This window comes from Maylandia zebra, linkage group LG18 (genome assembly GCF_041146795.1).
Source record: "Maylandia zebra isolate NMK-2024a linkage group LG18, Mzebra_GT3a, whole genome shotgun sequence".
Classification (NCBI taxonomy): domain Eukaryota; kingdom Metazoa; phylum Chordata; class Actinopteri; order Cichliformes; family Cichlidae; genus Maylandia; species Maylandia zebra.
In genome coordinates this window covers 7409693-7434308 of record NC_135184.1, presented here as the reverse complement: position 1 = coordinate 7434308, position 24616 = coordinate 7409693, and the positions used below count along the sequence as shown (strand labels likewise).

At 40.0% G+C, this 24616-nt stretch overlaps 1 protein-coding gene and 1 long non-coding RNA gene across 2 annotated transcripts in view; one reads left to right on the top strand and one right to left on the bottom strand.

Moving 5' to 3' along the window:
* Nucleotides 1-895: 895 nt before the first annotated feature.
* Nucleotides 896-21910, top strand: LOC143413435 (uncharacterized). Its single transcript, XR_013094038.1, has 4 exons — nucleotides 896-940; nucleotides 9484-9569; nucleotides 17598-17697; nucleotides 21732-21910. It is a non-coding gene; the product is annotated as an uncharacterized LOC143413435 (long non-coding RNA).
* The window catches only part of LOC101468533 (uncharacterized), a 23533-nt gene continuing 17620 nt past the window's right edge, over nucleotides 18704-24616 (bottom strand). Inside the window, exons 11-14 of the mRNA XM_004565553.5 lie at nucleotides 24156-24517; nucleotides 22231-22304; nucleotides 21914-21960; nucleotides 18704-21519 (exon numbers count right to left, since the gene is read on the bottom strand). Of these exons, the coding sequence (XP_004565610.3) occupies nucleotides 21925-21960; nucleotides 22231-22304; nucleotides 24156-24517 (472 nt within the window). The 3' untranslated portion in view covers nucleotides 18704-21519; nucleotides 21914-21924. The remainder of the gene's footprint in view (nucleotides 21520-21913; nucleotides 21961-22230; nucleotides 22305-24155; nucleotides 24518-24616) is intronic.

Sequence of the window (24616 nt, the reverse complement as noted above, 5' to 3'; positions counted from 1 at the left end):
AAAGCCTTCACGGTATTATGACGAAAGAGGCCCCTAAAGTGCTGAGCAGCTCAAGTGAGAATGGGAAACTTTTTCACCTTTAAAGCAGCACCAGCAGGTCTCCTCAACTCTGAAACACTGTTGTTCAAAGAACAGAGAATGCGTTGGTACTATTTTAATTAAATGTAGCCAGAGATGCCAAACCATTGAAGTGGGATGTAGAGGATTCATGGGCCAATCTGTTTGCAGGGCATACAAAATGCTAGGCATCACAGGGGTTAACCAGCGAATAGCTATCAAGTTGGTCACCAACCCAGCAGAAGCAGCATCGAGGTGGCTGTGGATCAACAGAGGAGAGGCATGGCATGTAGGGCAGCGCTACCTGGACACAAGCTGGAGCTGGCTGGGTCGCAGGGAGAGGGGGTCTGATTATTGAAAGACCCGAAACCCCCAATGACCCCATGTTACATCACTGATGATGTGTCCAGGGGCACCAGATGGTGTACCATAAACTATGTATTGAGTGATCTGCTGATCACTGCAATCTACTGGAACTTACACTTTATACAACATCCCAGTTGTTTTGGGGACATCATTAATAGCTTTAATATAGCTTTAATACAGATTTAAAGCTTTAACTGAAAAATCCATTTTCTCTTTGATCTTTTAAAGCCAATGTTTTTTTATAGAGATGTAGTCAAATATTTTTGTAAAAGACATTATGTAAATAAATTATATATGTGAGATTAATGTAAACACTTTTTTAAAGTAATAGTTTAATATGAGCCGAGAAGATGCAAATATGTTTAAAGGTTTTTGTTTTAGAATAAAGTTTAAGGAAAGTGGAACAAAAAAAATGTTTCTACCTTCAGTAGGTGGCAGCGTGCACATTTAATGTTGTGTGTAGCATAAAAACTGAAGAAGAAGAGCAACGCCAACAAGCTGCTAAACGTCTACTCAGGTAAATGGCTTCTGATTCCTCTTTTACAGCTGAGATCAAACCTGTGAAATGTTTGTGTGAGGGTGGCATTATGTCACTGAGGAATTTAGAATTTTATAAGAAGACATTTGCTGTGGAAAACCAAAGACGCTTGTCTTAGAAAATTTCAACTTTATTTATATAGAAGTTCATAGACGATTTCTCTCAAACCCACTGAACCTGGGCTCTCCGGTGTAACCCAGAGTTTGGGGTTTTGTGTTTGAGTAACAGGGGGGAAAAAAAGCTGCCACCTTCTAAGTTTATTCATAATTGATTTAGAGAGGTCACGTGATCACGCACAGCTTTCTGCCCTCTGTTATCTCCTGTTGGATGGCTTCCACATCAGACTGCACCTGTGCTCCCGTTTTCAAATCTTTACCTGATTGCAGTAAGCAGAAAGTGTCGGTGGAGCATGGCGAGCTGCGGCCTGTCGTTCTTCCTCTGATCGTCTCTCCTCCGTCTGCTTTGTATTATTCAGCTCGCTGTACTAAAATCCAAGTTCTGCCTCCGGTCACAGCGCAGAATAACATACTGATTACTTCAATAATTCAATACTCTAGTGTTTCACTACAAGTTGAAACAAGGAACACTAGAATATTTAACTCGCAATCAGTCAAGTCTCCTCCATCCCTGGAGTTTTAGGGATGTTGCACGCTTTTAAAATCTAATTTTAGACTTTTTAAAACTTAAACAGAAACAACTTAATACAAGTTGATAAGAAGAACAACACCAAATTGAATAATTTACCCTGTTTTATTCCTAACACAAGTAAACATCTGTTCACGTTTGGAGTCAGGAGGTCCAGCATGCATGTTGCTGTGGAGAAAAACCTCAATCCTCCATCTGATAGACCTGTTGAGGTTTTTCCATATTTTTGATCACATACAGGAATGTGAAAAGGATAGGTTTACAAAGGATAGCAAAGATTCTTCTGAAAAGAAAGTCCATTCTTACTGCTTCTGTAGGAATTACGGGATCACGTTCAATTAGTACCTAGGTGCTGTTAACGAAATGAATTCGGTTAATCGATCAACAGCAAGTCTGAGTGCCTCTATAAAAGGCGCTCAGAGCGTGCTCTAAAACAGTGCCACAGTCTTTGTCTTAGGTGTGGACATCTCACCAAACACCCCAGTTCCCTAAAGTTGTATTTTATTATAATGCAAAATGAAAACATGAAATTACAACATTTTCATGTAATTATTTTACATTGTCAGTGCAAAATTCTCCAAGTAAAATGAACAAAGTCTCATCAATTTTCTGTTGAAGAGATAATCCATGTGTGTTTGTAAGTATTTATTGTCTATCATGTTATCTTGTAACATTGCGGCAGACATCGCACTGCTTCCTGAGCCTTGTTCTGCTGGAGGTCTCTTCCTGTTAAAAGGAACTGAATTGTTGCCAACTTTGCTACTATAACTACTTTTCTTACACCCATGAATTCAGTGAGAAGTGTGTCTCTGAGCTTTATTTACATTAGGGTTACAAATCAATTCTTCTAGTTAGTTTCTGCATCATATATGATCAGTTTATAGGTCAGCATTCACCCTAAGTGCTAAATTTACAATGAAGCTGCTCTTCAAAAGCGCCTTTGTTTCTGTGGATGAACCTGACTCCTAACAGGTCCTTCCCTTGTTTAAGCCTTCCTTCTTTAAAATACAAGTGACATGTCCCCTTTTATAAGTCCTGTGCTCAAATTTCTGCCTTCCTGTGATAACATTTACTGAAAAAATGAGCAGTTTCTGGCAGCGCAAGCTCATAGCGTTCACATTTGAAAATGCTTCCAATCATTTTAAAGCATGAAAGCATCCACACCCCGTTGCTTTCAGCCTCTGTATTCAGAGTCGTGCTCCGAGGGTATTTTTGGAGCGCAGGACAATCCTACAACTGTGGACAAATACATGATCTACGCAAACATTTTCACTATGTTTAGGATAAAAATACTTTTTTGTGTCTGTGATAAAGAAAGAGATGAGTCATCTCTGACCATCTGAATGGAAGGTACAGTCACCATTATGATGCGATTGCACAAAGCTGCATTTTTTGATAAGCCTTCCACTATATCACACTCCACACTGCCCTCTTTCCAGTCGTCATGGAGTGAAGAGGGGTGTCATGTGACTTTGCTATTGATTAAATTTTGGAAGGTGTTGGGCTCAGTGCCGTCTGCTACTGATGCTCCTGCTTTTACTGTCCTGCTGCAATTTTAAAATTGATTCCAGTGTCTGCTGAACAATAACAATGCAAAGCCAGGCACACAGATTGGTTGCTTAGCTTCCCACACAGGCAGGGAGGAAAGCTCCCAGATCTCATCTCATTCAACAAAGAAAGTACCGTTACATTTGCAATGTATGGGAGAAGGGAGACACCGCAACAGCAGAAATGAGAGCACTGCTGCACCTCGGGGATTATTGAGAGCAATGGATGGAAATAAACAGCCTTAATATAGACTGAGCTGTCAGACAATAATCCATATGTACTGTAAATGAAATCTCTGGAGAGCTGGGAGGTTCTGATAAAGGGTAGGAACACACATATATGTACTCACATTCACATAAAGCTTATATATGCATGAAACACATTCCCAAAGCATAGTGAGTAATCTATGACAACTCAAGGGAGTGCTGCGTGTTTATACTTTACTATCTCATCATTTTAATAGACTGCACTGATCCCTCCTCGGCACATTTATACAGCAGAAAACATAGATTGAGTTATAGTTTGCACTCCCTCTGCACAACAATGGTAATCTCAGCCTGCAGAGACAAGTTGAACATAAGTAAAACTGACAATTTCACCAAAGGGAGGTTCGCAAAAAGAGAGCATCAGTTTAAAACCAGATAAGTCTGCACACTGCTGTGCTCCTAAAGTGTTTTAATAGTAATTGCTGCACTGTGTTCATCAAGCTCTTCCTTGCACACTTTGTTATGTACAAATATCATTTTTAATTCGCACATATTCAACATTGTGAGTGACTTTCATTCATCCTACTAAAATCCCACATTGTGCACCACTTGCTGGCAAAATACCATAGCAGTGCAACAGTGTGCTGCAGTATCTTTCTGTGAAGACTGCACAGTAACAGAGTACGACATTTTTAGACTGCGGGCTTACTGGTGGTTCCTAAAAGCAGAATAGAGGGCATTGCCTTCAGCTATGAGGCCTCTCTACTATGGAATCAGCTCCCAGTTTGGATTCAGGAGACAGACACTCTCTCTGCTTTTAAGATTAGGCTTAAAAGTTTCCTTTTTGATTAAAGCTTATACTTGGGGCTGGATCAGGTGACCCTGAGCCATCCCTTAGTTATGGTGCTGTAGGCTTAGGCTGCCGGGGGGCTTCCCCTCTCTTCTCTTTCCTCTCATCCCCAACCAGTGGCGGTGGATGGCTGCCCCTCCCTGAGCCTTGTTCTACCTGAGGTTTCTTCCTGTTAAAAGAAAGTTTTTCCTTCCCACTCTCACCAAGTGCTCTTTCTAACACTGAATGGTCTTTACCTTACTATATAAAGCATCTTGAGGTGACCGTTGTTGCGAACTGGAACCATATAAATAAAAATGAACTGAAAACCACAAGAAGACGCCTAAGAAAATGAACTTTCAAAGTGAAACAGTAAGAAGACAACAGACAATTAGCACTGAGATTGGAAGACTTGCACTCAAAATAAACCAGCTCTCACTTTGGATGCAGGAGACGGAAAAAACTTTTTTGTTTTTCATTAAAGCTTACAGTTAAAGCTGGATCAGGTGACCCTGAGCCATCCCTTAGTTATGCTGCAATAAGGTCTGGTTGCTGGGTAGCTTCCCATGATGCACTGAGCACTTATTCTCCATTCATCTTTGGGTTTTCTGGGTTTTTTTCTTTTTCTTTTTACTAAGAACAACAGTACGTGACACCCCATAATTTCATTTATCTAGAACATATGCAGTTTTTCTTCAGTTCATTTCAAGCTTTTATTTGTTTTGCTTTTCTTTCCAACTTAACACAGATGCTTTTATCTCTTCTCTTCATCCCCCACCTTTCCTCCTTAATCTTAACCCCACCAGTCTGAGAGGGTCTCCTCTCAGTTGAACATATCCAAAATATGTCACTTACAACAAGGAGTCAGACGCCTTAACCACCTGAACTGGCTCATGTGGAGAAGCAGCAGCTCCCAGGTGACCAGTCTTATCAATCCATGTGTAAGGCTGAGCAAGACAGCCTTCCAAAAAAAGCTTTCCACTTGTATCTACTATCTACTTCTCCTTTGAAGTGTAAATGAATGAGGTCAAAGAGGACGGTGAGTGTGTACACATGCACTCAAACTGTATCGAGTCTATTAAAGTCAAATTTCTGGCTTCAAATGTGCAGATACTGTGATACATTGTTTATCATTGAACTACTCATGTTAAAGCTTTGTTATAGGACGCAAACAATGTTTTCTTCTTGTAAAGTTGCAGATGTTATGATCGGCTCTGGATGACAGCATCAGCTAAATGTTTGAAATGTAGATGGAGCGATTGTGTCTGCAGCATGATGGACGAGGCGAGCAGAGAGACAAACACAGACAGATATAGACGGAGCGAGCCTGGGGAAAGCTGAACTCGGCACAGCCACAGAGGGACTCGTGACAGACAGACTGTTTCTCCCTGCTTGGCTGCTTTAATGACAGGCAGCAAACTCATTCTGCAGGACAAACAAATCACTGGGACAACCCTCGGCAGGCATCTGCTGTTACACACTGACACATACTAACAGTGCTCCCTACTGGAAAACCTGTAACTCTGCTGGGGTCTTCAATTACACTGAAAAACTGAAAGATTTGTCCATTTCACAGCACCCAGTGAGAGGGTCAGTGGGTCATAGTGAATGAATGGAGAGGGAAAAAAGGAGACTCGCAGAGATGTAAGACACAGGTGGATTCTATGTGATGCTCTTTCCCCTGCTTCTAATGTCCATGCAGTCAATATACCTCTAAGTTATCTCACTCAGGGATGAAATTCAGCTTTTATGGTTCGTTGGGCTGAATGAGTTTTTCACCAACAAATCAAAATGAAACCGTGCAGCAGGAATGATAGAAACGGTGAGCGAGCAGCCTGAAGCTTCATGAGAACCAACTTATCTTGAAATGCTGTTTGTTCCCTAATAGCTCTTGCTTATCGGCGAAAGTGCAAAAGAAAAGGTTAATACAACTGTTACACTGACTTCAACATGTCATTTCAATTTATTTATTAGTTGCTGCATTTGGGAAACTAAAATCTTCAGAAAACTCCCATTACAGCTCCGCGGAGCTGAAGACTACACCTCAGAACAATATCTGTCTGCTCTGTGGGGGTGCCTGGATTAAACACTCTGAATTTCAACTCTGACTTGAATCAGAATCGGGGAGCAAAGGTAGCTCAATAAGGAGAGATAATTTGCAAGAATTTAATATGATTTATTAAGATATAGAATTTGATTAATAAGCTATTTGACAATTAAACTCGGATTAACCAACATAGCAGAACAGAAATTATGACAGGACCCCTCCTCCCCAGAGTCTACACACTGGTGGTGATGAAGATGGAGGCTTGGATGGGAATAGGGCAGAGTTGGGGAGGAGGCGGTTTGCACCAGAGTCTGGAAAGCAGAATGACAGAAGAGCACTGAGATTTAAAGCACACCGAACGGAGGCTGAGTTTGACAGCGTGAGAAAGAGGAAGTGATGTAAAGAATAGACTAGCTGCCTGGAAAGCAGGCGAATGAGTCCCTGCAGCCTTTCACTGGCTACCTGTTAGTTTTAAAATTGATTTTAAGATTTTAATGTCGGTTTTCAAAGTCCTACACAGGCTGCCTGTCTGTGAGATGCTCCATATGAGGCTGGCTGCTGCTTGACATTTTCTGGCTAGTGATTCTGAAGGCTTGTTTAGTCACTAAAGGTGAGTCTTTGCAGTACGGGCCCAACGACTTTGGACTTAAATCCCTCCTTAAAATATATTTTTGTCATTTGGCTTACCGCTTTAATTGAGTTTGAAGACACCAGAGTGTATATGTCTGTTTTTCTTTTTGTATTGTTTTTAATTTCCATTGTATTTTTCATTTTTACTTGATATTTGTTGCTTTTATTATTGTTCAGCAATTTCTGTCTTTAACAAATTGCCCCACCCCCAGTGAGCCTGAGTGGAAATGTTTTAAGTTAGCCAAAGTATCCTATATTCTTGTAGTACCTTTTAACCTTGAGCTGTTCAGTTTATCCCGCTCCACTTATGTTCATTACTTGAAAAAATAGTTTTTCTTTTTTGTTTGCCATAATATGAAACAAACTCCAGCTGGAATGTCAGTGCATGCAAAAGTAGCCAGCTGCATCATTATAGTCCTTTATCACCCAGAGTTTAATGCAGTTTTCACATTTTGATGGTATTATATGTGTAATTTATGTAATTTATGAATGTTTTTCTGCATAGTGCACATTGCACTATGTTGGTGTATAGCATGGGATTATTTATTTACTTTTTTATACATTCTGTCACAGTTTCTCACCCTGACCCAGAGAAATGGTACCTTTTTGTGCCAGACCTGCTGGTTTACTCATTGGGCACTGGGGTTTTTTCCATCTTGTGATACAAAAGTAAGACCTTAGCATGTGCCAGAAAGTTGGTTGTGTTCATGTGAATGCAGGTTTGCAGTGTTGCCTCACAGTAAGAAGGTCCTGGGTTTGAATCAGCTCTCTGGCTGAGGTCTTTCTATGTGGAGCCTGCGTGTCCTCCCAGAGTCTGTGTGGCTTCTCTCCGGGTACTTCGGCTTCTTCCCACAGTCCAGAGACATGCCGTTAGTGGGAATGGGTTAAATGGTGATTGGTTATAGATGTGAATGTGAGTGTGGTTGGCTGTCTGTGTTAGCAGTGTGACAGACCTGTGACCTGTCCACGGTGTAACCTGTGTTGCCCTATGGCAGCTCCACCCACCAACCCACTATGATGGATGGATTAACTGACTGGTTGACTGACTGATTAATTGATATGGGAGAAATGTTTAATCACTCATTCCAGTCTTCTTCAGTCTTAGCTGACTGCAGGTTTCCCAAACCTCAGCACCTTTTCCTCTCTCCAGCATTAAAACTTTTGGCCCCTGCCTCAGTTTATCAATTGTCATTTCTTTTTTTCTGCTCATCTTAGATGTTCATATCCTTATCACCAAAGGAGAAGCCACCATCTGTAGGTGGCAGAGTCCTATCCTGATGAGATGGCTCTTCTGTATTGTGCCCTCTGCTTAGCCAGTGGTTTGGTTTCCTCCAGTGTGTAATCCACAGCAATGCTCTTGGCACTTAACAGATTAAAACCTGCAGTCAGTTTAAGACTGAAGAAGTCAGTGGATGAGTTATGAAATGTTTCACCCACTGAACAACTTCCTGTGTATCCAAATGAATGGAATACATTTTCTGGAATTTCCTTGACTTGATTAATGCGCACATTTCCACATGTGGACTGTTTCTGCGTTTCCCTCCATGCAACAAGAAAACTTGTAAGTGGCAAAAGTATTAGCACACTGAGAATGTGAACAAGAAAAGCAGCAGAGGGAGGTTTTAAATAGCAATTTACATATTCATAAGCCTGCTCGTGTTGAATGAGACCAGTTTTATAGAATTACATTCCCATACAGTGTTGAAGATCTGTGGTGTCACCCCCTGGTTGCTGTTGCCTGCTTGGTGTTTTGAAACTCATTGTGGTGAACAATGAGTGGATGTGGACATCACACGATCACTGGGTAGAGACTTGTGATTGACATGTTGTAAGCCAATTAGCAAATCCTGGATAATCCTCCTTTCTGAAGTTAACAATGAGCACAATTTACAAACTGAACATTTTTCAGCACGATGTGAAACTGGTGAATGAGCTCAAACTCATCAGCAAAGTGTTTACAGAGATCTCAATGCACAGCAAACAAAAACTGTTTTTTTCTCAAAGATTTCTGTACCAAAAAGCTGTTTACAGTTAGAGAGGCTGCCCCCTGTTGGCCCTTAAAAGTAGTACAGGTTTAAGGCACTTAAACTGTGGCTTCACTTTTCAGAACCTGAAGCTAGATCTCTTCTAGAATGGTGTTAACATTTAAGCCACTTCTAAGGCACGAAGAAATTATTTTGATAGAAAATTTTCTAAGAATGTGATTTTGATGAACCGAGACCATAACTGTTATATGCTGCAAATTCTATTTAAAATCTAGATGTTGGTGATAACATTTGATTTAGTTATACACGCAATGTCAGGCATAACATTATGACCACCTACCTAACATTGTGTTGGTTCCCTTTTGCTGCCAAACAACACTGAGTCATCAAGGCATAGACTCCATAGAGCCCTGAAGGTGTGCTGTGGTATCTGGCACCAAGATGTTAGCAACAGATCCTTGAAGTCCTCTAAGCTGTAAAGGCCTCCGTGGATCGGACTTGTTTTTCCCGCACATCCCACAGTTGTTCAATTAGACTGAGATCTGGAGGTTTTGGAGGCCAAGTCAAAACCTCAAAATCATTGTTGTGCTCCTAAAACCATTCCTGAACTTTTTTTTTTTTCTTTGTGGCAGGGTGTATTATTCTGCTGAAAGAGGCCACAGCCATCAGGGAATATCATTCTCATGAAAAGGTGTGCATGCTCTGCAGCAGTGTTTAGGTAGGTGGTACACCTCAAAGTAACATCCACATGGACGCCCCATGCTTTTCTAGCAGGTTTTGCCCGAAAACCTCACACTGCCATCACTTGCTTGCCTTCTTCCCATCATGCATCCTGGTGCCAGGTTCCCCAGGTAAATCATGCACATGCACGCTGAGCAGGGTGCATGAAAACATAATTCATCAGCCGCCTTCTTCCATTGCTCCATGGTCCAGTCCTGATGCTCGTGTTCTCATTGTCACTTTGAGTGGTGCACAGGGTTCAGCATAGGCACCCTGTCTGGTCTGCAGCTTGCATACACAGCAAACTGACTATTCTGACATCTTTCTATAAGGACCAATTTTTTTGGCAATTTGAGCTACAGTAGCTCGCCTGTTGGATTGGACCACACGGGAGCACAGACAGTCTTCACTCCCCATGTGCATCACTGGGCACGTGGCACTGTCGGTGGTTCAGCACTGTTCCACTGCAGACCAGCAACAGTTTTGCCAGTCATCTAGCAATCACAATCTGTCCTTTGTGAAACTTGTTTAAATCCTTTTTCTTACGTCAAACACATCAGCTTTGAGGACAAAATGTTCAGTTATTCCTATCTACTAACAGGTGCCACAATAATCAGTGTTTTTCATTTCGCTTATCAGTGCCTGATTAGTTAGCTGATATTTGTCCTATTATTTCATATTAAGGATGAAGTGAGTGAAAACCTGAGCATCGGCTGATCAGTGTCTGGAAAGGTTATGGGACTTACTGACAGGGGCGATGTGCCTCTGAGGATCCTAAGAAATTTTGACAAATGTCTTGATGTGTGCAGCATCACAAACTGCAGCAGCGTGAAATGAGCTTTAATTACTGCTTGTTATTACCGCTCTAACTTTGTTTGCTTCACTCCGGCAAACACAGATTTGTTTGCAGATGAGCGGAAGAAGTTGTTGTCGTTGAAGGTGAACATCTGAAAGCATCTGTATTCGATGTGTGCAGATGCATCAATTACTATAAAAATTAGGTACTTGCAGTCGCTTCAGCACATGCTTGACCTTCTGAGTTTACCAGTGAATTTTAAGTACAGACATCATGAGATGAACAGAAATAACAGCTCCTTTGTCTTGACATACTGGTTTTACCAATTTAGAGCTATGTTTGCTGGAAAAACAAACATTTTATAGGGGGGCAGCGATGGGATCCTATGACTTCTGATTCAAATTTATCGAACACTTAATTAAAGCTTAATTAAATTGTCGCTACATTTTTTTTTACTAAAGAGAAATTTGCCAGGAATTAAGAAAATTAACAACGCCTACACGCTTTTGAAAATTAAAAAAAATGCTAATTTAAGATAACTGCTGCAGTATTCAAACATTTCCTGCCTTAACCTTCCTCTACCAGCTGACTGACAGCAACAATTTGTCTCTGATGCTCCGTCAATTGTGCCACACTGAATAAGACACAATAGTTGTCGTTCAATACTTACTTTAATCAGATGCTTAATAGATGGTATTGGAAGCCTGAGGAGTTTGCTAAATCAATATCGTTATCAGCACCAAACACTCTCAGCACGTCTTGAGATTATCAGCTGACATGTAGAGCTGCAGTCTGGCTCAAACGCATCAGCTGAACTTATGACTTTAAAGACAAACGTAAGATTAAAAATATAAAAATAAATAAAAAAACATGTGCAGTCAGTTCATGTCACTATAAATTTCATCAGTCTTTCATCGCTGCCTTCAACATGTTTCTCCTGAGACGTGTGGTAACGTCTCATCTACACCTACTGCATCTCAGTTTATCCTGACAGTAAAATCGATCTTATACCTCGATGAATATTAGTAGGTGCCTCCACCAGAACATACACTCACCAGCCACTTTGTTAGGTATACATTTCTATTCAATTCAATTTTATTTATATAGCACCAAATCACAAGAGCAGTCCCTCCGTCTAAGGCACTTTATATTGTAAGGTAGACCCTACAATAATACATACGGAGGAAAACCCAACAATCATATGACCCCCTATGAGCAAGTACTTTGGCAACATGGGGAAGGAAAAACATTTGAGTACAGTTACGTATTGTCATGGTACAAAAAATGACAGTTTGAGATTATTTGAGCTTTGTGACATGGTGTGATTAAAAGATGAATACACTGTGGTTATAAAAGGATCAGTCATGGTCAGTGATGATACTTTGGTAGGCTGTGGTGTTTAAAAGACGCTATAGATGATTGTAGAGGAAAATCCCAGTAGATCAGCTGGTTTGTAAAATACTGCCTGTATGGCACCAACAATCATACCACTTTCAGAACTCTTTTAGAGGTCTTTCTTCTTCCTGTGGTGTTTTGCACCTTGTTGTAAACCCTTTGATCTTGACAATGATACACGTTCATTCTTACAATCTCAACCAGACTGGATGTTGTGAGGCTGTTTTTCCCAATCATGGAAAGAATTCTGTGATCATACACTTTAAATGTGTTCTGTGGTCTTTCAGGCTCTTTGGTGTTGCTGGTAAATTCATTCTTTCTTTTTATGATTGCAACAGGTTGCAGATTTAGCCACTAAACTTTTTGCCAACTCTCTGATTGGTTTGGGGGTTTTTTTCACCCTAGTAATGGCCTCCCTCACTTGCATCTTATTGAGCCTCATATTGAAAATTACAGTGAATTGGCTCCCAAGTACAAATCCAACTCTTTAAATCAAATCCAGATCGTTTATCTGATAGTTTGTCATGGATTAATGAGGGAGCGGGCCTTACATGGCCAAGAAACTACTTGCCAATTAAATCTAAGCCTCTGAAAATGAAGGACTGTGCATAAAAATAGCAGTAATACCAAAACAATTAATAGACACTTTTGTTAAACCCCTTGAATTAAAGCTGAAAATCTGCATTTCAATCACATCTTGATTAGTGGATTTAAAATCCACTGTGGTGATGTGGAGTTTTAATGTCTTAATCAAAGCAAAACTCAAATGTCTTTAATGAAATGTTGTGGTTATAACCTCTTATTGGGATTCAGCCCATTGTACTGTCAGATGCTGCTTTACTCGTCTCTATTTAAGTCTTAAAGCACTGAATCCATTCAGCATTCAAACTTATGTGTTTTCTTCCAACAAAGCCCATCAGCAGAGTGGTGCATTTTATATATCTACAATAACTGCAGAAAACTGCTGTAGGACTAATTTGCACAAAAACAACCCACACTACATATTTATAATTTCATTGTGTTGTAGTTTGCTTCGGGTAAAAGGTTCATTATGAGAGCACATTTTCATTACCTGGACATTACAGTAGGAATCTCCTGCTCTCTAAAAACCAACTTCACCTCAGGCTGTAGTACTTAAACAAATGAAAAAATAACTTTCTTAATGTATTTGTCCTTTAGCACTGTTTTTAGCTGAGTGTGTGCTCCATGGTAAAGCTCTCCTGACTGTCATACAGCAGGTTATTTTTCTCTGCTTCTCCCTCTCCCATTTCCCAATCTCATCACAGATTTGTCCTGTAATTACACATAATTGGTTTCCCGCACCAAAAATCATTCACGCAGATAATTTCTCATTTGTCTCAGTGAGAAAAATGAATGTTAGATTACGAAGAGTTGCATTTTAAATGCTATGTAGAGGCGGCTGTATGCACTTCTGCAAAATGTTTTAATGTTTTCAAATGACTGAAAATCACATATCCGATCAATCACAATGAGAGTGACAACATAAGAGGAGTATTTTTTCATTCTTTTAGGAATGTCAGAGGGATCCAAGAACTCAATTGTGTGGAAAAGATTATATTCAGTCACTTCAAAACTACAAAGAGAGGCTATTACAATTCACATAGAAAGATGCAGCAAAACTGAGGGGCAAGTTTAATTTGAGGCTTTTTAATTAGTTAAACAAAGTTTGTTTTTGTGGGTTATTTTTTTTTCAAACATGATCAGATTGACAGTATAGGTGTCAAATTAAATTACAGGAGAATATGGTATAAAAGTCACATGCCTGCAAAAGAAAAGTGGCACTTTATTTGATTTTGTTTGTCAGGTTTGCTTAAAAAGTTTTGGATGGATTTTCATTACAGTTTTAGAGACTAAACAGTATATTTTACCTGTGTTTACCACCCCTGTGGATTTTAAATCAAATGATCAATATGCAAGTAAAATGCAGATTTTTTTTTTTCAGGGTTTTGACAAAAACAAATACATCAACGGGAAATGAATCACAAAATTGACTGGAGAAACTACCATAATAAATGTAAGGACTGTAGTTGAGAACCCATGGATAACACCAAATGCTTTCTTTGCTCCCTTGAGATGCTCAGCTTGGCCTTTACTGCAGCACCTTCAGTTGCTGCTTGTTTGTGGGTCTTTCTGCAATCGGTTTTGTCTTCGGACACTGAAAAGCATACTCTACTGGAGTCAGGTCAGGTGGCTGCGACTGTGCCATTTCTTTGCTTTAAGAAACTATTAGGTTGCTTTTGCAGTATGCTTTGGGTCCATTTGCGCTTTGAAGTACCGAAGTGCAGTTTTGCAGCTTTTGTATACAGCACAGCCCTGCACACCATCATCAATAAACAATAATTATATGTACGTCTACCAGAATGTTGCCATCATCATGTCTCTCCTCCTCCATATTTTTCTCTTCAGAACTCTGTAGATCGGTTTTCTGCCAAGGTCTAATCTGACTTTCTTGTTTTTGACTGGTTTGCACCTTATTGTAAAGTAAGTAAAGCTCTTTTCGCAGACTTAATGCCAGATTTACTAACGCACCAAGTCTGCGAAAAGAGGGTTTTGGCTTAGAAAAAAAAAAAAGTACTGTTGATTGAATGTCAACGCGCAAAGTATAAGCAGGAGAACATTAAGCACACAAATTTGTGACAGGCATTTGAGCCTACTGCTAATTGCATCTAAATGAGTATCTGTTTGTAAAATTAATACATTTAATTTCAGGAGGTTTATCTGTGATGGTGGGTGCCTGAGGAATTCATGACGCTGTGATGACGATCACACTGACATAAAGAAGGTTGGCGCTTGTAGTAAAATAAATACTGATACAATATTTAATTTTTATGGTCTCAAATTTTTTTGTAGTTTCAGTAGTTCCTTTTTTAAGATTTAGTTAAATCTAAATAAATAAAATACAATTCATTTCTATACAAGTATTCCATATTGTATCAGTAAAGTTAATTAAAACTCCCTCCACTCATGGGTGTGCTTAATCTTACCCCCCACATACCCAAGGCGGGTATACTCCAAACGGGTCACCACTCCATCACTGGGGTAACAGAAAGAGGCACCCAACCACACACTCTCACTGATTAAACTTAAAAAAAACCTCTAAATCACAGGTGTCGAACTCCAGGACTTGAGGGCCGGTGTCTTGTATGTTTTAGATGTGTCCTTGGTTTACCAGACGAAGCTGAAAAATTACCCTACCGGTAGGATGGTTTACCAGACGAAGCTGGAAAATTATCCTACGGGTAGGATGGTTTACCAGACGAAACTGAAAAATTACCGGTAGGATGGTTTACCAGACGAAGCTGGAAAATTATCCTACGGTTAGGATGGTTTACCAGACGAAGCTGAAAAATTATCCTACCGGTAGGATGGTTTACCAGACGAAGCTGAAAGATTATCCTACCTGTAGGATGGTATACCAGACATCGCTGCCGCTAGGATAATTTTTCAGTGATATCTGACAAACCGTTCTGTTAAACGGTTGTGTTGTTTATGCACATTTCTGCTGTCACACAATAATTCCAGCATAAATTTAAATAGGGTAAATGTTTGCCACTTATCTTGACCCATCAGAGTATGCCTCTAGCTCCTCTTCATAAAGGTAGAATGGTTTGCCACTGTCTGTAGAAGCAGTCTGCATGCCAAGGTGCTTAAAGTTATACCGCTGTCACCATGGAAGTGACTGGAACACCTGACCATATAAACTTTGACAATGAACTCACTCCATTGGACTTACAGCATATATTTACTGAATATATTTACAGATACATATACAGTGGTCCCTCGGTATAATGCAGTTCACCTTTCGCAGCCTCACTGTTTCACAGATTTTTTTTTTTTTTTAATGCAATTTTGAGTGCATTGTGTTCTGCGTCCTGATTAGCTATAGACTACAGGTGTCTAACTCCAGGCCACAGCTGAATGGTGGTATACGCAGCTTTAAGCTGAATGAGCAGCACACCTGAAAGTTAGTCATTAACAGATGGATGTAACAGCCAAACTATCGTTGGACAACGCTGAGTGTCTCCATATTTAACTGTATCCTTTATTTTTCTAGTTTATTTTTCTAGCTTGTCACTTTGAAAATGTAGAAGCTTTTTGAGGCGTTTGATAGATTTAAAGTTACCGTTGCTTCCTGTTGGATATTTCCCTAAATAAGTTCATCTGCCTGTGACTCAGCACCTCATTAGGTTTGTTTTTTCAAATGATGCAACAGCTGCCTTGAAGGAAAGAAACAATTAGGAAAAAGGGGGGGGGGGGGGGGGGGTGGGAATTATTTGCTGGAGGATTTCTCAAGCAGTTACTGAAGCGTGGTAAAGTCCTGCTGATGTGCAGCTTTTAAAAAAGTTGGGCAGGATATTCGTGGCTGTGCAAATGATCAAAATCTTTGTACTTTCCAATCCATCTGTCAGACTTTCTTGCGACCTTGAATAGAAAGGAAAAACATCTCTTGCGTTTTAGTGCAGCAGTGGAAATGTAAAATATATCATCAGGTTTTCCTTTATGGGTTTTTTTGTGTTGCATTGCTGGAAGTGAGCAAGAGGCTAATGAATTCTGCTTCCTAATCCTGTTGCACAGAAAATTGGCTGCAGTTCAGCCGGGAGAGCAGCAGTGGCGACTCTCAAGCTGTTTCTCAATGAACAGGAATGGAACTAATCAGCTAAAATAATTATTTATACAGCCTAAGCAGAGAAGTCCACACTTCCCTCTCCCTGGACACCACTCGACATGTTTTCCTGAGGCTTTCCCAAACCAGCCAAGAGATGTCATCTCTCCAGTGTGTCCTACTGCCCCGGGGCCTCCTACCTGAAACGCCTAAAACCAAGGAGACCACTCCATGAATTGCCAGATTATCGTCCTGGAGGCCTTTGTGTGTCCTAGTTATCCCAGGAGCTATGTTGTCAGGGATCATTTTTGGGGTCTCCCAAGAGCGAACCAAAAGACTTCTATGAAGAAAATTAAAACATGGACCAAGTTAGCTCCCCCAGACTGGGGCTACCCAGGCCCCACTTCTGAGACCTGGAAGGTACATCCATCTTTTATAGAGTCTGTGACAGGAAATTGCTGCTTGCTTCATGCCTGAAATCAAAATGTGTGTGGCATACTCACAAAAAAGTATTTTACTACAACTGAAACCTATAAACAACTAATAATTCAACTAAATATATTGTTAAAGCTCCTCTTTTTAAAAAAAAAAAATAAATAAATAAAATAACAATAAATAAAATGAGTTTAAGATTTACGAATTGCATTTTCACGCTGTCCTTTTTTGGAATCGGGGTTGTATTAAATAATCTGTCCTGTTCACAACTGCCTTTATTATTATTTACAGTGAGCAACAAAAGTGTTTACAAGTAGTCATAATACAGCTCAGAGGTCCAGAGAGAAGAAGCAGCAGTCCAACACTCATACCTTAAAGAAAATGTCCTCCTCCAGATGGCGAATATGGTTGTTTAAAAACAATATACTATGCCACAGATATCATTACGGCCACTTTAAAGCAGACGGCCATGCACAGCTGCTGCATCAGCTCTGTAATTATGTATAATCACACTCAAGAACATCCTGTCTGCTGTTAGCATTCCTATATCAAATCCAGACACTGTCACTGAGTAATGGTGTCACTCTGTGTCTGTGTGGGTGTCTCATGCAGGGAGAAGACAGAAAGGCAAAAGTATGTGAAAAGCTGTTGAGAAAGTCGTGATGAAACTTTTGGTTTAAATCTATTGGAAAACACACAAAACCTTCAGGACACAATGTGTTTACAGAGTTGGTGATTGTTAGCCATTTATCGATCGATGCCTCGTTTGTTCACAGGAGAAACCGCACCAGTGCACCCAGCAGGAAAATGGCTCTGGGAGTACATATTACACGGGAGAGAAGCAGGAAATCCACTCGGGAGTCAAACAGACTGAAGGTACGTTTATTCATTTTAGAGATTTTGCTTTGTTAACTCTTTTAAAACACATCTGTCACTCAAAATTTAGTGAGAACTGGCGTCCTCATCATTCTCTGCGCTCCCAGATTCTCGCCCTTTCAACCGTAAAACCATTGTGTCCATTTAGACTGCAAATAACCTAAATGGTTCAGACTTTTAGAATTCTATGAAATACAATTTCTTCCAACTTAAGCATCTTTATTTGTTCTGAATAAAACTCAGGGTGGGGAGCTGTTGCTTTCCTTGCTGCCATATTTGTTTGGGTCAGTAAGTCTCGTTTAAGAGATGAATAAATGTGCTTCATGAATACTTGCGAGTATTTACTTTGATCAGCAGCAGAGTTGCTCAATAAAAAGGGAAGCTTTCTTTATTGCAGTGGACACTGTTCCCTGTTTGTGCCCCACATCCCAAATGAAAAGGATATTTGTATTAAGAATGTTTGAATTTCTGTTTAAATCAACTTTTGTCCCTAAAAAGTAAAAATCTTTTTGAGGAAAAATCTTATGCAGGATTCTTCAGACTTAAGCAAAACATGAAGACATTTAACAAATATTAGAAAAAGACAGCACGTGATAAGCAATTTTGCTATACTTGTTATAAATAAATAATACTGGTTAAACATAGTGCAAATAATCTTACTGCTCAGGTCGATTTGAGTGTTTTTAATGGGGCAGAAATATGAACCTTTCTGTGAGCTGGGATAGGCTAGAGCATCGTCATGACCACGAATTCAAGAAGTGGTTTTAAAATGAATGAATAACTGTAATATAAGTGGACCTGAAAATGAGTTTCAGCTGCACGCAGCCAGCCAACACATCACCTGAATGTTCCTCATGTTCATGTATGTTTTATTAAAGCAGTCAAAGGGCACGCCCCCGCGTAAAGTCATGTTTCTGACTATACTCAGGTCAACGATCAGTGTTACATGCTGAACCAGCTGCTGATACTGAAAAACAAACAAAAACAAAAAGAACAGAAGAAGTCATTTTAAGTGAGAAAACGTTTTATTGACAGACGCTACAGGACAAAACGCGAACAGAACTGTTTGATAATCTGAGAACTGTCGACACTCGTGAGACACTGGCTCGCTCATCATGCTGCTGTCAACTTTTTTTAAATGCATCCTTTATTTTTACCCTTCTAGGAAACTTTTCTCTTAATTTCCTTAGACTTTACAGCTGATATTTCGCTAAGAAGCCAAGTGCACAATTTGGCCTTCCTTTATTCTTTCCTTGCTGTGAGGGGCAGCCAATCAGAAGAATGTAAGAGGAACTAAAACGACCCGGTTGAGACAGAGGATGACTCGACATACATTAACAATGTATCGAGTCCAGAGCACACACTGTAGAGCCACTTTTTAATCTTTTAACTCATAGATTTGCACTAAACTCAGATGGATGTTCTTGTCAGTTCTTAAGTCATTTTACTATACTGGACCTTAGTTTAAGATTTGTTTATCTCATAGGGAATAAAGAACTTTTTTTTTTTTTTAAGTGCCTGTTATTTTTCTTTAAAACAGCAACAATGTTTAGGAAATTATGAGAAAATTTTCCAAGGAATAATCCATAAATCACAACAGGATTTTGGAAAATTGACGTCACTTTGTTTAAATTCAGGACAAATTAGATTTGAACTCTGGTTTCTTGATCGTCACGATGTGGCGTTTGCAAACTGCCCCGCGTATTGACTTGATGGATTTCTGTTTCAGAGGGAAAAAAGCTGTTTGTGTAAGAAAGAAAGACGGCGTCACCAGCGGCGAGTAAACACAGACACCGAGGGTGGAAAACCTAATTTCTCCTCATAGTTCTCCGAATCGATGTCGGCATCGGCTCCAAGCTGCGTCTCTCACAAGTTCAGACACCAAAGTTTCAGAGCGCTTTAGGTAAAGCGACAGAGGAAGTTAACAGCATGTAGGCAGACTTCAGACTAATCATTCAGTTTAACAGCATTAGATTAGTTATTTCTAATTATGAGAAACTGTTAGCTGGGTTAATGAGCCGTTTGGCTCCAATTTTTTACAAAAACACATCACAGCACTACTTTTTTAAAGGTATATCAAATCACCACTTATGTGCTTACAGATTCAAATTTGACAGATTTTTTTTAAGGGGATAAAATATAATATTACATCGCCATGAGATTATAATGTGAAATACTGCATAAGGAATCTTAGTGAGATTCAAGTTTTACCTTATAAAATGCATTTCTTGTAAACTTTCCCTGAGCTTTTAATCTGCTTGCATATTTCAACAATGAGGATTTCTATTCAAAAGTTCTGAAGTGGAAAAAAGTGACCCTGCGAGGTCCGAGTGACAACTCCAACCCTAAATATAACCAATCAGAATATGTATAATTTGTTCTTATTTCAACTATATTTAGACTGAATTTAGTTTTAATAAAATAAATTGCAATCAAAAACAAAATAACTGAATCACAACCAAAACATTTCTTCCAAAAATGTGAAGTTTTTAGGGTTTGATTACAGCGATCGACTGTGAAACAGACGTGAGAAGCACTTATATCAACAGTGTTCATGTCACGAGGGATGGATGCAGAGGTGAAATGATTCCTGCTGAGCTTCGACAGCACAAACCTTACAAACAGCATCACATCTGGGTTTAATCGCCTAAGAAACAAACGCTGCTTTGTTGACGTGATGCCATTTGCTTTATAATTTCATGCCCAAGTTAGATCAGTTTCCCAGTTTGACTTTCACCGTGAAACACAGCACGTGTAACAGTGTGGGAAGGAAAACAAAGAAAATTACTGCCGCTGCAGAATTAAAGCTATTAACGACCGGCGTTCTCGAAACGTGCTCGTCGTTAGGAACGGCAAATTTAAGCAGTTAAAGTTGTACAAAGCAGCGGGATTTAATCATTTGCATAGCTGATGGCTGACAAAGTTTGCATCATATGCACATCAGAACAAAACTACATATTCTACCTCAAACAAACACAAATGCTGGTTTATCAATCAGTTCACATGAAAAGAAAAGAACCGACAAAAAAGAAAATCGAGCCACCTTAGCTTATTAGCTTATTTCTAACTCAAACTCAAAGATGTGGAGGTTTGTGAGCCCCTCTGACTGTAAGAAGACACACGACTGTGAAAGTTCCCCCTTTATAAGTTTTTATCAGTTCTGAGGAGATGCAGATTGCAGACGGAGCTGCTCTGCAGCCGAAATGTGTCTCGCGCTGCAGTAGAAACGTATTAATCATCTTTCACAGCCTCCAAACATCCTCAGATCCCATCTTCTCTCAGTTTTAAACTAACTGCAAGCTGACTAACTCGAGGGCCATTTTACGCCAAATGATTAAAGAGATAAACTGTGATTTAAAAAAAAATTCACAGCAATCCTGTTAATAATCTAATTCTTTGATTTAAATAGAAATTTATGTTTCACTTGCGTGAATTCTTTCAAACGATAGGCAGCTCATTTAAATCATTTCTTTAATGAGACTTTAATGGGAAAAGCTTCCAGTTAAAAAGGCTGCGCTGAATGAAATGCATAATAAAGTCATTGACTAATTACTATGCTTTTTTTTTTTTTTTTCCCATGGCAGAGCAGGTCTGCCTCCAACAAAGCTTTAAAGTCGAATCTGCTAAATAAAGGGGGGTTTAGGGTGTGTATTGTGCTAAATTCACAGTTTAGGAACAAAGGGTAGTGCGAAGTTACTCCCAGCACCTCTCAGAAATCTGTTTCTCGTGGAAAAATGAACCTCAGACAGAATAATCGGGAGAAAAGACGCTGACATTTTTAGGCTTTCAGGTCCAAGTTGCAGTCATCCTCCCGAGTACGCCCTGGGAAGAAAAGGGAAAGTCATAATTAATCCTCAGTAAACAGACAATGATGCCGCGTCTGCTGTAGAGAGAAACCAGACTTGTGCGTTAAGTTTTAGCTACAATCACGAAACAATTTTCTGATTGTTTGACGTTTTCTGAAAAAGCAGCGCTGAGGCTGCAGTGGAGTTCTGAAATGAAAAAATAAAAGCACATGCTTTTTTTAATCACAGGTGAGATGACCCATGAACACGGCCTCTGAAGAGCCTGTGAACGCTTCATTTCACATAGAAAATCCTGAACGGTGACTCGGAGACGGCCGTATAGGAGTTAAGCTGAACCTCTGAAAGCAGCGTTTTAAATTCACAAATTAGTTTCAATAAAGTTTAAGTGGAAAGCTCGAGCAGCTACTCACCCAAATTTAAATCAGTTTGTCTTCTTCTTGGAAGATTTTTTCTTTTTCTGGAATAAGAAAAAATAATAATATTGCTTAACTGCTTCTCCATGCAAATTATTTGGAGAGGAAACTTTGAGTTTACTTTAAAATGCCTCGCAGCCAGATGAGTGCCAACACTTCTTCACAGATCTATAAAAAAAAAACTTAAGCAAAGACCGAAGATTTCTTTTTCTTGTCTCTTCAAACTGTCAGTCAGTCTCATTAACGAGGGGAAACGTAAACGGCGGCGTACTATAACTCTGAATATTTTAAAAGGAAGGATGAGAGTTTCTTACCCCAGAAGCAGCTGGAGGAGTGTGTGTGTCTGCAGCAGGCTCGACCTCTAGTTTCTCCTGTAGTCTGCTCTTCTCTGTGAATATCAGCACATTATGAAGTCATTTAAAGGAACTGCTGCACTTTGTGGTAGTGTGGTGTGTGTGGAACCCCTGCACGGTCATTTTTTTCACCTCTCTGGATGATTGCAAGCATCATCTTGCAATAGTTTCCCCCTATCCACAGGCAGAGGGCCACGGTCATTGTTTACAGGTGGAAATATATGCTTTTAGCTCTCCACATGGGCCTTTTGTCTGCAACAAAAACCTCCTTGAATGCAACTGGTCACTAGAACTCTGATTACAAAGAGAAACCAGAACTAAAAATCTTGTCTCTTCCCCTTCTGTATATGAATACACCAGTTTCTCTTCAGAGGTCATAACTATGATTCAATATCATGTAACAGACTACAGTGAGAGGCAGTGTACTCTCAGCTGTGCCTGCAACAGCACAAATGTGCACCTCTGAGCCGAGAGAGAAAACTACAGCAGCTACGTCTTTGTTTTAGACGGTGTATGAACCGAGGGGCGACATTAATGCACGATTTGTTACTAATAAGGATTATTTTGAACCTTGAATCTACTCATGTAGAATCCAGCAACAAATGTGAGGTGATGGCCCCACAGTGGAAGATTACAGAGGGTAGCAGGTTGTCCTTCTCAGACATTAATGCATCAAAAACTAAAGACATGGTGATATCGCTCCATCTCTCCTGTGGTGAGGTTGTTGAGTTTGTGTAGCCTTGCACTGTGACTGTTAACAAGCTGACCTTTGAACTTCAGGTGGATGCGCTGTAGAGCTTTTCTCTGTCGGTAAGCTCACCAGCCCGTTTACTTTGATAGGAAGCTTTGTGGATTTTATGTAGACAGCGTCTTTATGATAATGCTTTATTACAGTTTTATGGAGTCTGTCCTGACATGTCCTTTTCTCAGCCTGTGCAGGTCACTGAACCTCAAAAACCAAAAGCAGGCTGTGAGATATAGTTAAAGTCTAAAGAACTGCACACTGTTGTGACGTAGTGTCCTGAAAAACTATGCACATTCTTACTGTTTGCATAGGAATTACAAGGCTAAATAGCAGCTAGGTGTTGCTAATAAAACTGACTTAACTGATCAAAAGCAGTCGGTCTGGAGCATTCGGGAGTATCAACGCAATGCCACAATGTTCCCATGAGTGAACATATCCCAGCAAGTTACTTATAAGTTCCATCGGTGCAATGCTCAGAGAAACCGCAAGAGCTACAGCTCAGACTCTACAGGCCTCAGTTAGCATGTTAAAATTGATGACAGAAAGCCTCTTCACTCTAAAGAGAACATGGCAGCACGGCTTAGGTCTGCAGCGCTGCATCTGCATAAATCGCATGACTCCTGGAATAATGTCCTTTGGATAGAAAAGACCGACATATAGACATCTGGCCATCATGTGTAACACCACGTAACACACAAACGCCTCATACCAGCTGTCAGTTACGGTGATGATTTATGCTTGTTTTGCATTCACAGGATCTGAGCTCCTTGCACCTTCATTTGACTGAGTATACCAAAGTGTATACCAACAATGTGAGAGACTGATAAAGTCAACAGAAGACAATTACTTCAAGTTATTGCTGCTAAAGGTGGATCTCCAAGCATCGTGTTTATCCCAGCAGTGCTGTAACTATGGTTCAGTTCATGGTTTCTTCTTCCTCCAGTATGACGACGAACAATAATACTCTGATGTATAACCTGTTACCGCAGCAGTCTTTAAACATTATAGCTTTCACCACACTGGTTGCAGATCAATGGTACCGCAGGACGATATTGCAGATGTTTGTGTCAAGACTTCATGAACTGTCACACCCTTAATATAGCGCAACATGAATGCTAACTTAGTAAGAAGAAAGTCTTACTTGTTTTCTTAGCAGGTACATCTTGGCTCACATTTTCGGCAGCTTCCTCGCATTTAACCGCCTTCTTCTTCCTTTTCTTCTTCCCTCCGTTTGAAAGCGCCGACGTATCGGCATCATCAAGAATCGCAGCACTCTGGTCATCTGCCACACCGCTCTGATCCTCAGCCTGCAGCTCCCTCTTCTTCTCCTTCTTTGCCTTGGGAGGTTGGTTTTCCTTTGACGAATTTTCTTCTAGGTCAGCATGTTTTTGCATCTTTTTCTTCTTCTTTGGCGTTTCGTCCTCCCGAATGGGCTCAACTTTGGGTCTTTTGCTTGACTTTGGGTGAAACACTTCCTCTGTTTCTTCTTGTAGGTGTTTCTGTCTGAAAAATGGAAGTAATCCTTTAACTTTTACTGTGATTTTGTAAGAACCTTCTGCACATACTCTTTGTAAAAAGTACTACTGGTAGCACGAACCTCTA